We start from the raw sequence: 14,811 nt of genomic DNA, 5'->3' as shown, positions 1-14,811 counted from the left end.
CAGCGTCTCTGGAGCAGGCTCATAAAGAGGATCCTTTTGTCAGTCCTGGTCCAAAGCCCATTGAGGCCTGCTGGTCTGCCTGATTGACTTTGATTAGCAAACACCCATAGCTGGCACACAGCTGCATTTAACAGTATTTTTGTAGGGTTTTCACAGTTTTAGCTGAAGTTAGAAAGCTTTGAACTGCAGCAGGTTATTGTGTTATTTTTAATACAATATTTTGATTTTTTCTGTTTGTTAAAATAATTTTTAATCCTTATCAAGCTAAGGTCTGCTTTTTCTGCCTCAAAAAAGAGGTGATATTTTCTTCAAGGAGAGTGCGGGAACGGTTAAAGAAGATTAAAGTCTTTTCTACATGCTTGAGGTTTTCTGATGTCTGGTGGGAATTGCCAATGAAGCTTCCTTCCGATTTCACACTGTCAGGCGAATGCAGGCTGAATGCAGTGTGACAACCCACTTGAAAATAATTATCCATTGCCCTGGCTGCAGAGACATCCGTTACCTGCTGGAGAAATGTACTTTTACACACATGCCCACGCAGACGGAGTAAATTATTTTTTTAATCATTTTCTCCTTCCAGGGCTCGGAAGTTTCATCCTGCTTGTTAAGTAGTCACATACATATCTTTTGAAAGCATCTTTCTTTTAAAGGATGTACATTTTAAATGCACCAATCTGGTGACTGACAGGATGCTCCTAACAAAGGCTTGCCTTCTTGAGGGTATATATTTGAAATATGTCCATTAGCACTTCCATGGAGAGTGTGGGTTTCAGTTTGCGTTTTTAATAGATCTCCTCCCACAGCCAGATCTTTCAAGGTAATAAATCTTAACTATACCATTGGCTAGTAGTAAACATATGTGGTTACAGTCCTAATACTGATAATATCAGTTCAGTCCTTAGTGGGTAATGTTGCTGCCAGAATAATTCACTACCACTGTTGGTGGCTGAAGATTAAGCTGGCATGAAAAAGAGAGCGCCTAAAGGAGCCCTCTGCCAGGCTGTGACAGAAATGTGCTTTTTGGTTTGTTTTGTGATGTTTTTGTTTTTCAACATAAGAAAACAGTATATAAAGGCTACTTGTGTCTGATAAAATTGGCCAAACCAAAGCCCACACCTTTATCTTCAGTCCTGTGGCCATGGGACCTCTGAGAAAAGGAAAAAGGAATTTCTTTACTTGCATCTACCTTTGGTGAACAAAAGTTTGTTTGTTTGCCCAAAATCTGGAGCTGCTAGTTGTCTAGAAGAGGGATTCTGGAGTCCTGTCAACATGGGGCAGCAGAAAACCAAGCTGTAAGGTCCTTCTTATTTCTTGTCATTTTATGGGACGACAAGGTCTCTTGGGAGCTGTTTTGCTGGGAATCATTTCTTTCTCATCTCCGTTCTCTGTGCTTTAATCCACGCCTCCTAACCATACACTGTTGCTGAACTAAATTAACTGGTTTAGTGAAGACAGTATTCTTTATGTCAAACAAGTCTGTCTGGTTTCCTTGTAGAAAACTGTAATTGAATTTACCGCATACACCCACAGAGACTTTTAGAGAAACACCTTGCTGGGCAGATCAGTAATAAAAAAGGAAGATGTAAAACCAGGGATATTAAAACCTCTGTCATAACCATTTAAATACAGTTCCCCAGCACAGTGCACTTAAAAGTCTGCCTTCAAATCCCAGGGTTAGTTTTCAGGGATATTTTTTGGTTGTGTGGATCAGTCGGGTTTGCAGCTGTAGAGAGGAAGGGAGGACCGACTTGGTTGGAGTCTCCCTGCATACCCAATCAGCTGTGCCCACCTGCCTGTCTCCCTGGAGCTCCTCCAGCTTCAGGAGCCCAGCTACAGTATGTCCTCTGCCATGGCTTTGTATGGGTTTGTGGTGTATGGCCTTTGTCAGGAGAGAGGCTCTCTCCTCCCCACTTGTGCCTTTGTGGTGGTGCTGCACTTGCAGTCCTGGCGTGCCCTAGTTAGACCCTGTCCTTGGGTCTGTGCTTTCCCTGTGGTGTGCGTGAAGGGCTGGGCACGCTGATCCCTCAGGGCAGCAGGAATATTCACTCAGTTGCAGCTAATCCCCTTTGTGCTATCTTTCTTTGAAATCATTCATTGCATTGGGGTAGACATTCTTTCTCCTTTGCAGAATGGTTTAGCCAGATTCATGAGGCTGAACCTCCTACATTTGTGCTGCTGTCATTTGGGGACAGGAAGAAAGGGGCTTTGGGATAACGTTCTCAGCTGGATGGCATCCAAGCAACAGTCAACCAACCTGCTGATGTTTGACTCAACTACCTCTGGTACCCCTTAGTCTTTAGGGCGGCTGATTTAAATGGAAAATATTGTACTCCCTGCAAATACATAGTTTACTGAGGTGTCATTATGCTCAGTGTTAGTCTGCAGCCTGGTTCGCTTCCCAGCTGTGTCGCCTTGCCATCTGCACCCCACAGGTGCTCCTTCAGTTGTGGAGAGCAAGTGCATTACTGGGTCTCACTGTGGAAACTGTGTGTGAGTCACTGCAGTGCTTGGACCAGGCTTCATCCCTGGGATGCATCATCGAGGCTCCTTGAGTGTGCCCACAGAGACCTGGCACACAGATAATGGAGCACACAGGGATCTCCTGTGGTCTGGAAGGAAGGAAGGAGACAGTCAGGTGTTGGTATGTGCCCTCGTCGTGGTTTTCACCAGGTCCTTGTCAGTTGTACAGGCGCGTGTGGGAGGCTTCTGACTGGAGAGAGACTTGAGTGTAGGAAGGGAGGGGGAGAAATGTTGACGGATGAAAAGTTAAAATACTGCCTGAAGTTGTAGAAAGGAGCGCTAAAATACATCAGTCCTTTTAGTAGAAGTAGTGCTTATGCTATTAATCCCTTAAAAACTCTTCTTTCTGTGAATGTTTGTTTGACATAGGGTACAACATTGTCCTTAAGACAGACAGATCTCTCTATCTGTGGGTGAAGGACAGATAGCTGTAATGGGTATTGCAGCAAGAGAAAGCCAAACAATCTGCATTGCCCAATACATTTAAGGAAATCTAATAGGAGGGTTGAGGAAGATAGCAAGATTAGCTTGATGAAGATTATTTGTTGCTAAACAGACTCTTCAGTGTTTCCCTCAGCCCTGACACACACAATGAACTGCTCCACCCAGGGCCTTCCCATTTGCTTCATGGCTCACTTGATTTTGATGGGTTTATTGTGAAGCAGGATTTATGGAGCCCCAGGAAGGAATAAAATAAAAAACTTCCGTTCCCTGTGTTTCCCACAGAGGAGCCCCCCGTGTCCGTTCAGGGTGCTGGTTAAAGGGGATGGAGAGGGATCCAGCTTTCAAGCCCCGTGATCAAGCTGTGTCCCCTTTGCAGTCCCTAACAGGAGAAGACTGAGTGGCCCTGCAGATCCATCCCTGAGATTCTGTTGTCCTGTGCAGGGAAAACAACAGCACCTGCCTTCTTTACATCATAAAATTAATTTTGAAATTAGTTGGTTTTCAGAATTAAAATTTTTAGATTTAAATTCAGTTTCTTGTAGGAACTGTCACATTTTTAAGCTGTTCTGGGCAGTGTGGCAGTATTAGCTCCATGCTTCCAGAGTGCCAAATAGCCCATGCAATAGCATGCTTCCATTGGCAGGAGATTTATGAAAAATGCTGTAGATCATGGGAGTTGTAACAAAATTACAGATGGTGGTGGTGATTCAGAGGCACAGGTCCCTGTCTCCTCTCTCATCTGCCCCGTAGCTAGATTTTTCTGCCAGAGGACACAGGGCTTGTGTGAGGGCAATGGTCTGGCTGTTCCTGTGGGATCCTGCTAGCTGGGCTCATCCAGGAACCATCCTGGCCCTTGCAGCCTGCCACAGCCCTGAAAGGGTTTGTCTCATCTATCGGCAGCGGCTCTGTTGTCAGAAACAAAGCAAATCCTGATCACCATTGAAGGAACAGATACACCCTGTGTTTCAACATCTGAAACCAGGCCCATCAATCTGAAGCTGTTCCCCACTCCCTGTGCCAACAGCTCCATTGATGACTGTGCTCCAGGAAGAAAAGAAATTGCTTTTCCCCTCACTGTAATGTCAGCCCACCATTTGGAGACTCCCCCGCATCTTCCTTTTCATGCTGGAGGTGGTGCACTCATCTCTGTGACCTGCAAGCATCTGCTTCCCTGGTTTTCCGCTTCGTCGCATCTCTGTTTAGACACTGCAGTGCCCTGTCCCACATACTAATTACTGACTTTTTGCTTCTGAGGAGCTTGATTCATTCTGGCACATTTTCCCATGTGAAACTGGACCTAGAGCCTTGGAAAATATCTTAATGGACATCAGACTAGGTCTGAGTTTAACCCCAGACTGGCTGCTGTATCTGAGCTAAGAGGCACATCTTTCAGACCGCAGCTGTGGCAGTATGAACCCTCCTCCCATGGAGGTCTTTGCTTCAGGAATACCCCCCTGAAATGGGGATATTCTCAGCCCTGGCAGAGCTGGTGCTGCTCGGGGCAAGGAGGTGTTTGCACTGGCACCACCTTATCTCAGTTCTCCTGGCTGTGCTCCGAATCTATGCTCTCATGTGTGTGACTGCAGCAAGTGAATGTTCTGTTCAAAATGCCTTTTGCTTTTTCTCGCTATAAGGCTCTTGACGTTTCCCACAGGAGCAATTTCTCTTCAGGGCTTGCTGCTGCCAGGCCCTGACCAGTTTCTGGGAGGACACACAGCCTCAGCTCCCACTGGCTCTGGCTGCTGCTCTGGCCAGGAGAGACCTTCACTGTACAATGTGCACCTGGGCTTGCAGCCTGCTGAGGCTGCTGTTTCCCCCCAGAGGCTTTTGTTGATTCTCCTGTTCCCTTGACAGTGTGGAGGGACAGGTGTTGCCACCTTGTGCACCTGCCTGCCCTGAAGAGAGAGCACAGGTGTGAGGCAGTTTGGGGAAGTCTGGGATAGAGGGAGTTTGGTTCAGTTCCTTCTCAGCAGTTCCTGCTCTGCCGCTTGAGTTCACAATTTCAGTAGTGTCTTCCACCTCATTGCACTCTGAGTGTATTTTTGAAAAGCAGGCTCGTGTATTTGCAGGCTAAGCAGAGACCACTTTCTCATACCCAGGGGAGCTGGCAAAGCCAGCTTTTGGGGGAAGGGGAGCTGGTTATGGGACAGAGGCATTGGGCTGGGACGTGGGACAGTTTTGACCGCTGCCCAGATGTGCAAAGCATGTCTTGTGTGCCTTTGTCTCACCACATCTCTCTCTGCCTCCATTTCCATGTGATGAATAGTGATTAAAACCAGTTTCTTTCCTTTTTGTTTCTCGTCTATTTTTTGGATCAGGAAACATCTCTTACTGTGTTTGGTAACTGATCTTTGAGTAAAAGGGTTTTGTCCTTAGGAGTCCTAAATGCTGCCAGTGAATAAATAAAAGCCATGAATGGCAGCCTGGTGGTGCAGCAGGCAGGAGGGCTCCCTGGCTCAGGGGTTGGACTCAGCTCTCTCTTCTTGCAGTAATTCTACCTGTCAACCCCGATTAACTCACAGACTGTTTCAAAGGTTTGGCAAGAAGGGAGGATTTCCCTCCTTTCAAAATTAATATATAATTTTGTATTTCTGAAGTGAGCACAGACAAACAATCCTTGCTTAGCTACTTCTACAACAGACCTTTCATTTAGGTACTGAAGACCCATTTGACCTCTGTGTCTTTTAGGACCCTCTTCTTAACCTACCTACCTCTCCCAAAATAAAAGTCTTGTCTCCTGTTGAGCCTGTGTTACATCCTGGTGGCTTCAAGCACAGACCCGAGGAGATGATGCAGCCCTCAAAACCTTGTCCTATGCAGCTTGCTCAGGCCTCAGGCTTCCTTTGAGATGAGCTTGATGAATTGAGGAGGGAGCCACAATTAATCTTCCCCATAGTCATCCCTTAACAGCTTAACTTCTTTGATGTTAGACTTGATGAGTCACTTTGTAATTTCAGTAGAATTTCACATTTTCAGTGTATTTGGTTCCTGTCTTACCACGATGACTGTTTTTGTACCTTTGGCATATGAGAAGTTATGACTTGCTTATTTATACACTTAATTAAACTGTTGGTGCTGGCTGATTCTTTTTTGCCAGTTTCATAGTTCCATAACATTTGACAAATATGCCAGAACTTTCTCCTTACCTTCCTTTTCTTCCAGGAGATCTGGTTAAACTTCTTTTGAATTGCAACTATCAAATGTATTTTGATAAAATTGAAGAAGCTTTCATGAGCTTTCTCATGTCTTGAACTTGTGACTTTCCACAAAATTATTTCCAGTGTTTTTCTGTTAATAATATTTGTAAGTTAAGCTCTGACTATCAGCAGTTATTAAACACAGCTGTTTTTACTGTGTTCTGGTTTGGATCATTGTATTTTGCAAGCTTCATTCTCACTCTGTTTCATTTCTGTTCGATGCAGTGCTTACCTGCAGCCCTGTCCCAAAGCATCGTGTGTGTGTAGTCAGAGTAGCTGAGTGCTCTGCCCCAGAGCAGGCTCCCTTGTGTTGGTCAGTGAAGCTTTTTGGGATGGGTAAAATACCCATGTCTTTCATGGGTTCACTCTGAATCATCCTTCTGAAATTTAAGGGTACAAGAGGTGTGTCTCAACTGTATTGAAATTAGATTAAGAGTCTCAGGATTAGCTCTTCTGCATTTTCAGTTTGCCTGTGGGTTTGGGGCCTGTGGGGATTGAAGTGCACAAATAGTATTTGTGCCTGTGCGTTGGTTGGCATGAGGCAGGGCAGTGCTGACGGCAGCTTGTCTGCTCGGGCAGGGCCGGCCACGGCACCTCTGGAGAGGTGCTGCAGGTGCAGGAGGGGCTGCTGCCTCTGGGCTCTGTCCTCCCCTGCCCAGGGAGGTCCTGCCCAGCCTGCCTTCGGCTCTGTGCCCTAATCCCATAGTCCCTGTGCTGGAACCAGCTGGGAGCTCTCTGGCAGCGTGTTTATGAGTCTTGAAGTCTCCTGTCCCTGTGGTAGAAAAGCTGACCTTGAGTCTCAGATTCAGCCTTATTGCCAAGCTTTCTGTCTGGGCTCTTGTTTCTGAACAGTTTTCTTTTATCAGCTCTTCCTTCAGATGCTCACCATATTCTCCTCTCCAATTCTTTCACTTTCTCCAGCACTTCCCTGCTGTAAACCTTATTGCCCATCTTTCAAAGCCTTAGTTCTGTGTCTGGCTTTCTACTCAAATCTCCATCCTGCATCCTGAGCTGTCATGTTCAGGTCCCTGCTTGATGGGCTTCAGTGTTCACTGAATGTGATTTGCCATCAACTTGTCTGGAAAATATTGCACTTATATTTTTCAGAAAAAGATACCAGGAGATATTTCTATAATAATTTCAATGAGAGTCTGCCTGTAGGTAATGGGGGACCTTGAAAATCTCAAGTGAAGCAGGAGTTTGTGCATTTGATGCTTTGCTCAGGAGATCATGGAAAAAATTAGTGTAGAAGATGTAAATTTAACATTTTTCATAACAAGTATAAATAGTGAAAGGGAAAAAGTCCCACTCCTGTTTAATTGCAATACTGAGCTTTCAGGCTCATTTAGAGCTGGAAAATACTGTTAGTTCATCAGATGAAGAGATCAGAGTTTGACTTACCAGTTAATTTTTCTGCCTTCATTAAGAACAGAGAGAAGTAAAATTCTGTTTGGTCTCTGTTGCCCTTGACTTAAATGGGAGTTGCACAGGGTCTGCAACTCTTAATTCTGATGTTACTATTTTTTTTTTTTTAAATTAGCTAAAAACACATGTACTTTGTCTTTTTAGGCCCTCCATCTGCTCCCCAGAACCTGATTTCCAATGTCAACGAGACCTCAGTGAACCTGGAGTGGAGCCCCCCCCAGAACAAGGGTGGCCGGGAGGACGTCTCCTACAACGTGGTGTGCAAGAGGTGCGGGGCCGGCGAGCTCAGCCGCTGCCGCTCCTGTGGCAGTGGGGTGCACTTCAGCCCCCAGCAGAACGGCCTGAAAACCACCAAAGTCTCCATCACTGACCTCCTGGCACACACCAACTACACTTTTGAAGTTTGGGCAGTGAATGGAGTGTCCAGGCAAAACCCCAACCAGGACCAGGCTGTGTCAGTCACTGTGACAACTAACCAAGCAGGTAGGAACAGCAATTCCCTTCCACTCTCTGCTGCCTGTTTTTTAGGAAAGCTGTGATTTCCATTACATTTAGCATTAGAAAATGAATGCGAGGAGCCCTGAGATGTGTAACTGGGTCAAACCCTTATTTTCTGGTGATTTATGTGGATAGTTTAAATGTTTCAGAGGCGGGGAGAGAGAGGAGGGTTTGGGTGCTGTGTCTGGGAGCAGGCTGTGCTGCAGCACATGGGCAGGACGCTGGGAGGCATTCTGCAGAAGCACAACAGCACGGCTGCCCTGTCCCCTCCCTGGCCCACCAGCAGCTCTGCTCTTTGCAGGGGACACCCTGCACAGGGACACGAGGATGTCCTTGGTGTCTGCAGAGGGCAAAATACGTGCTTGGGGAGCACAGGGTTGTGCTCCTGCCCCCCTTGAAAAAGGGATTCAACGAGCGGAACGAGTGGGCGCCTGCTCGCCTGCCTGCTTGCTCTCCTCTCCTGGAAAGTCAATTAGATTCTGTCCCCTTGTTAAATAAATACCTCCTTAACCTGCTGCTGACAATGTTTCAATTGATCAGAGCTGGCATTGCTATAGAAATCCTATATGAGCTTTCATCTTCATGCTGACTGATTTTTGTGTTTCATTCACTTGGGAGAGTGAAATACTGTTTCTGTGTACACAAGGTTATTTCAGATACCCTGGGCAGCTCTGCTTTTTTGGTACCCTGTGCTTGACTTAGTAAGGGCAAAGGCTGCTGCAGCAGATTGCCATTTCGTTTTGATGCTAATTTGTTTGATCTTTTTCTTTAATTACATGAAAACATTTTTTAGTTTGCAACCAGTTAGGGTTTAACGCACAGGGTTCCAGTTGAATTTCTAATTTAATGCACAAAATTATATACATTTGAATATGACACTCTTCTAAATGCAAATTAGATATCCAGACTGTCAGACTGGCTACAAGACCGTCAAACCTGTTATCTGATGGCTCAGAGTGCTGATTGCCTTCAGGTCCCACAGATGTTGCAGGCATTCAGCACCTCGGAGCGTAGCTTACAGGGGATCATTTATCACCAGGCTTACGGTGTATGAGACAATATTAATATTGCATATTTTGATAGTACCAGACCATATAAATATTTTGAATTCTGTTTCCTGGTAGGTGTGTGTGAAAAATAGGTAGGCTTAGTCTAAATCTGCAAATTTTAGCTGTAGTCCAGGACATGTCGGTATTACCAGGGAGAAATACATTCGATTTTGCAGTGACAGTTACAAGCGAAATTATCAAGTCCATGCCGAAGCGCCTTTGAAAATCTGGACCAGTGTTTTTTGTTCTTCATATACAGTTGACAGCATCCCTTTTAAATTATGATTCAAAAATTCAAACTACCACTTTGCCTAGTGAAAAGAAGACTAATAGAGAGCAGGGGCTGTTAGGGAGTCTTGGGAGAAAGCCGTGAGAGAGTGCTGTCATACGCTATACGAAAAGAGAAGGTTGAGAACAGCAGCAGGGACAGTGTTTTTGTGCTATGAATGCTTAGCAAAGAGAGTATTTCTGACTGATTTTGGCATGTGTAAGGATTAGTGGATGCATATATGCATGAATAAATGAGCAGGATCCATCTACCGTGTGAAAATTCTACCATCTTATGCTTTTATATGCAAACCAAAATCTGATGGAGTATGCAAATAAGAATTGATTTTGTTTATTATCCATGAGTAGTATTCTTCCCATCAGGAAATTTGTATTTTTGCCAACATTTCCAATTTCGAAACATGCCCAGTTTATCAAATGCGTCAGAGGGATGGAGAAAATTATACTGGTGTAAATGAAAATTAACTCCGAGGTGCAGTGTTCTCCCGTTCTTCGTACAACTTTGTGGTTTCTGCTGCACAGGAGATATGAATAGAAATGTGTGGCCTAAACCTACAGATCCGAGCTGAGATAAATATCCTTACATATGCAAATAATCCCATTGATTTTAGTAAAACTGCTTGCTTGAGTAAAGGTTCGTAAGTTAGACCCTTGGGTTTTACAAGTACTGATCTGTTTAATCATTGTAAATGTGTGTCTGGGGTGCATTAAAATCCTTGTGCCACTAATTTTCTTTCACTATATTTCATTATAAAGAAATCATGTCACGATGGAGCACTGCCACAGGCTTGGTTTTGATCTTGTACCTTTCTTACACTAATGTAAAGCTGCTTTGGTTTCTTTAAGGCAATTCTAAATTCAGATTAGAACCAAGCTCCTCCCTTAATAGCACTTCTTCCTTGTTTTACTAATAAAAACGAAACCACCAACACTGAAAATGTGTAAATTACTTTATTGGTTTTGCTCTCTATGCTTGTGCTTCCCAACACCTGATAGGAAAAAAAATGTTGTCAGTATGGGGAGGTTTTTTTAGTTCTTTACGTATGAGCAGTGCTTTTGGATTGTATTCTGGAGAATTTGCTAAAATCGTTTGCAAGAGGTGCCTCTCTGAGTTAAATTCAGTAGAAATGATAAGTATGCAAGGGACTAGGGAATTTTTTCTCTTAACACCTTGATCTTCCAAATATGCAACCATATAATCTGAATATGCAGAAATTTTTGAAGCAGTTTTTGATGCGAGAATCAGGAATCCAGGTATCTGTGTGCTTGCTTGCCTTGGTGTCAGCCCCTGTGGAAGGTGTGCATTTGGAGACAAGCAGAAAGCAAAGAGAAATCACTGGTGATACATTCAGCACAAAACTGATGGAATGCATTGCAATGACATAAAAGGTGCAGTTGAAAGGCACAGGTGGGTTTTTGTTTGCTTTTGTTGTTTTAATCCTGGAGATAATGAAACGAAGCAGTTTGCTTTCCACTCTTTGTTTAGAAACTCTTTTTAGTTTCCAATACTGTAGAAAAGTGTTTAAATGAAAATAAGATTTCCTATTCAAAGTAGGATGAAAAATCATGTGAAAAAAGTATTTTTTCTGCTTTGGAAAATGTCTTGTTTTTATAGCTTTCTTTTTTCCAAAAAAAGGCAAAATTTCAGGCTTTGAAGCAAGTAAAGATTTCTATCTCCTAGTGAAATACTTCAGTGTTGTGACATTTTAAGAATTTTGAATTGTGAATTCAGTTCACTATTCTGCAGGTTTAGTATAATAATTTTTATTTTTTTGAGATGGGACCCATTACTCTTTTACCATATGAGAATGAAGAGAATTAAAAAAGCAAGGATGGAACGCTGAGCTGCTAAAACTTGGAGCCAGTGTTCTTAGCACAATGAGTACTCTAAGTGCTGATATTGAGGGTGTCCACCAGCAGTGGTGGCTTTTTTGGCTTTCTGTTTTCAATGAAATGAAATGAGCACTTTGTACATCTTTAAAAAATTGTGAAATGACTTGTGGAAGAGATGCAGACCAGCAATTCTCATGTGATGCTGCTAGGAGAAGCTAATTTCAATGAGGAACTCTATCAGGCTGTTGACTGAGTAGCTCAAAAATCTCCGGGCTTGCTGGTGGTTTTTTTTTTTTCTGCTAAGGGTAATGCTGTGAAGCTGTTCAAAATTAAAAGTAAAGCTCTCAATAAAGAGATCTTGTTCACAGCATGCAGGAAGCTTGTGTCGTTTTTTTTGAAGAGGTGCTGAACAGTTTATATTTTTATTAAGGATTAAACAGCTGAGCTGTTTAGGTCTCCAGCCTGAGAGGCCGGTTCCCTGCTCAGTCCCTCTGTGTGGCAGTGCTGCAGGGACAAGGTTTTTGCATGGATGCTAAAATCATTTGTAAGGCAGGGGAGCAGTGTGGGGGGCAGAGCCTACACAAGCTTAAATGAGATTTAAAATCCAAACTTATTATCCTGCTTGCTTGGCTCCCTTTGATTTGTTTGCATTTTATGAGGGATGGGTGTCCTGCTCCGCTCCTTTGCTTGTTGGAATTTAAGCAGTTGATGCTTCTGAATAAACAGACTGCCTGGTGATTTGTTACCTTGTTAGGTTACCTGGGGCTCCGTGTTTCCTTAAGTGGACGGGCAGAGCTAGATGGATGCAGGACGTGCCAATTAGGATGAAAATACAGTATGAATAATTAAACCTACTCTTTCTCCCGTTGCATCAGACTGGATGTTTTCAAGCTGCCTGTGCTCAGGATCAAGAAATGACCCTTCTTGAGAGTATCTCGGGTTCTCTGTCTCAGTTATTCCTCCTCCTGCTGTCACTCTTCGTCCCAGCCGCTTTGTGCAATGCCCCACCCCTGGCCTGTGCGGCCGTGTGTTCACCTGTCTCAGAGCTGCCTCATCTCTGGGCAGAGTGGGGTGGCTGGCGGTGCTGCAGTCCTTCCCCCTCTTCTGTGTGCTCCCCCGGTCCCTCAGTGTCACTCAGAGCCCTGCAGTGCTTTGGTATCCATTTCCAGGCAGGAACTAAAATGGGTCAGGGTGCCACCAGGATTTGAGCACCGCTGAGAAGATCTGTGTGAATTGAGTATTCTTCTAGGACAGTTGTAATGAACCCAAAATACTGACTTCCAGTGCAAGGAAGGGAAATGTCAGCTGTTACTCAGACTCAGTTTTATTTAGCCTTTAGGTTTGTTTGTTATGTTCTTAATTCCTTTACTAAAAGGAAAAATACCCCAAACCTGAAAGATCCCAATCCTTTGAAGGATGGTGGTGTTTCAAGTAAGAAATGGCAGGGGTAGAGGGGAAAGAAGTGGGAGCTATGACTCGCAAATTCCTCTGGACTTTTTGGTAGGGGAATATATATTTCCATTTTGCATTTCCGTAGGTCTTCTTTGAAAGCCCACATTTCCTTTCCAATGCTGATTAGCATTCCTCACGTGTTGTACAGAACAGCATGGAAAATGCATATAAGGTCTTACATTATGCCAGTGTGGTTTAGCTTGTGCTGAGCTACATTTGCAGTCAGTAAAAATTCATGAACATACATTGCCCTTGGTCAGTGTGCACTCCTCATGTCAAAAAAATAGTAGTTGCTCAGGCAGATCAAAAGTAACTCATGCCAAGGCCAGGAAAGCTAAGGATTTTAGTATTTTCTTTTTAATGTACTATTTTCCTGGATATTTATAACTTACCTACAAAGAATTGCTCTGTAGTGAAACATCAAAAGACAGTGTTGAGTAGATTTCAGTCACAGAGCTTTCTTTAGGTGGCTGCATGAACAGCCTTAAACTACTACTGGAAAATAAAATTAACAGTTACTCTGAAGGTTGATCGATCCATGTGATTCTCTGAGCTCCCTCATGTTCTTTGAGTATAGTCCTGGATTCAGTGTAAGTAATAGTAAATCATTTCTGTTTGCTGAGAGTGAACATAACATTTTTTGATTTTGTGCGTGGTGATATTTATGTGCATATTAAGAATGTTATCGATAGGTGCTGAAAGAAGTTAATTTTGATTTTAAAAATAGCAAGGTCTGTAGTCATTCAGACAGCTAGTTTTATGCCCAGCTCTTGCAAAAAATGTTCCTTTTTTAAAATGCAGTCCTGGTGAAGAGCTGTTTATTGTTGTGTTGAAACATAATTTTTGAAGGGCTGTATAACCCCAAGGAAGACTTCATCTCCAAATAGCTGGGGAAAGATGTGAAGACAGAATTCATCATGCGCTCATGTCACAGTTTCGCAGACCCTATGAAATAGTGTAAGCTGGCAAAATAAGTAATTTTCTGTTGTGGCATCCCCCTTCCCTAGTCCCTGGTGAGGCTGTCGGGAGGCTTGTGCAAGTCAGCTCCCCTTCCACGGCTGGTGGGCTCTCCAGCCCCACTCCTGCCCTGTTCCCATGGGTGATGTCGGGATGGGGCTGTGCTGGTGGGGTTCAGGGCTTTGTGGAGGGAGGGATTAAGGTGCTGGGCCAGGCTGTTCCTCAGGAGTGTTTCGACTCTTTGGAAAGTGTTGAGGTGACATCAGGCTGGATGGCCCAGCCCGGGAGAAGTGCAGGAGGGTGAGTTTGAGCCTCTGCCCAAGCAGGAGAGCGAGTGGCACTCCAGGTGCTGGGCACAGCTGGCCTGGCTGTAGCCTTCACAGGCATCCAAGAGTCAATTGAGTTCTTATTTTTATTCTAAGTACTTGCTACCAGCACAGTCCCACCCTTTCCAGTTACTTGTTTCCCGCAGCCAAAGGATGCAAGTAGTCTGTTCCAATAGTCCTTTTTCAGGCACACAAACCCGTGAGGAAACTCATGCACGTAGCTGGGTGTGTATAAACAGTCACAGCACCCTGGCCACCCAGTTCCCCACAAGCCTGATTTAAAATAATCTCTTGGCAAACATCTGGATGCATGCCAGCTGTCCAGAGCATGGGAAGTGTGTGTGATACTACTGGCTGCTGCATTATTTTTTCTGTAAAATGCCAGGGTAATGGGGAGTTGCAAAAGGGGTGTTCTTACTTTGCTTTAAGGTGTTTGTACTAAGGATGATGGATCAGCAGTCTCCTTATTCCCCAAATGGAGGAGCTGTGTTAAGCCTGAATTCCGTAGGAAAGAAAATAAAAACTAGTAAGCAAGGACTTGGAAAAGGGATGATCCATGAGTGTGACACTCCAAGTGATTTTTTACAAGATCTTGCAGCATTCCAGGCTAATTATATGCAACTTTCTCATTTTGAATATAAATTGGTGAGGTTTCTAAGGCTTCACATTTTTCTGCTAGACATGAGCAGTGATCCCCCCTGCGCATGCTTGTTCAAGCAGGAGGGTTGGGACCAGCTGTCCACTGTTGTAGGGTTTCACCTGCCCTGATCAGTGAGGTGACCTGCCAGGCTGTGCAGGACAGCCACCTGCCTTTTCTTCCCC

At 44.2% G+C, this 14,811-nt stretch overlaps 1 protein-coding gene across 1 annotated transcript in view; it reads left to right on the top strand.

The window, feature by feature from the left end:
- Window positions 1–14,811, top strand: part of EPHA4 (EPH receptor A4) — a 104,410-nt gene that overhangs the window by 48,143 nt on the left and 41,456 nt on the right. Inside the window, exon 5 of the mRNA XM_042041969.1 lies at window positions 7,731–8,069. Within this exon, the coding sequence (XP_041897903.1) occupies window positions 7,731–8,069 (339 nt within the window). The remainder of the gene's footprint in view (window positions 1–7,730; window positions 8,070–14,811) is intronic.

The sequence above is a fragment of the Corvus kubaryi genome, unplaced genomic scaffold (genome assembly GCF_017639235.1).
Source record: "Corvus kubaryi isolate FWS band 111438036 unplaced genomic scaffold, C.kubaryi_AGA036_p1.0 37397, whole genome shotgun sequence".
Lineage (NCBI taxonomy): Eukaryota > Metazoa > Chordata > Aves > Passeriformes > Corvidae > Corvus > Corvus kubaryi.
This window is presented reverse-complemented; position numbering and strand designations above follow the sequence as displayed.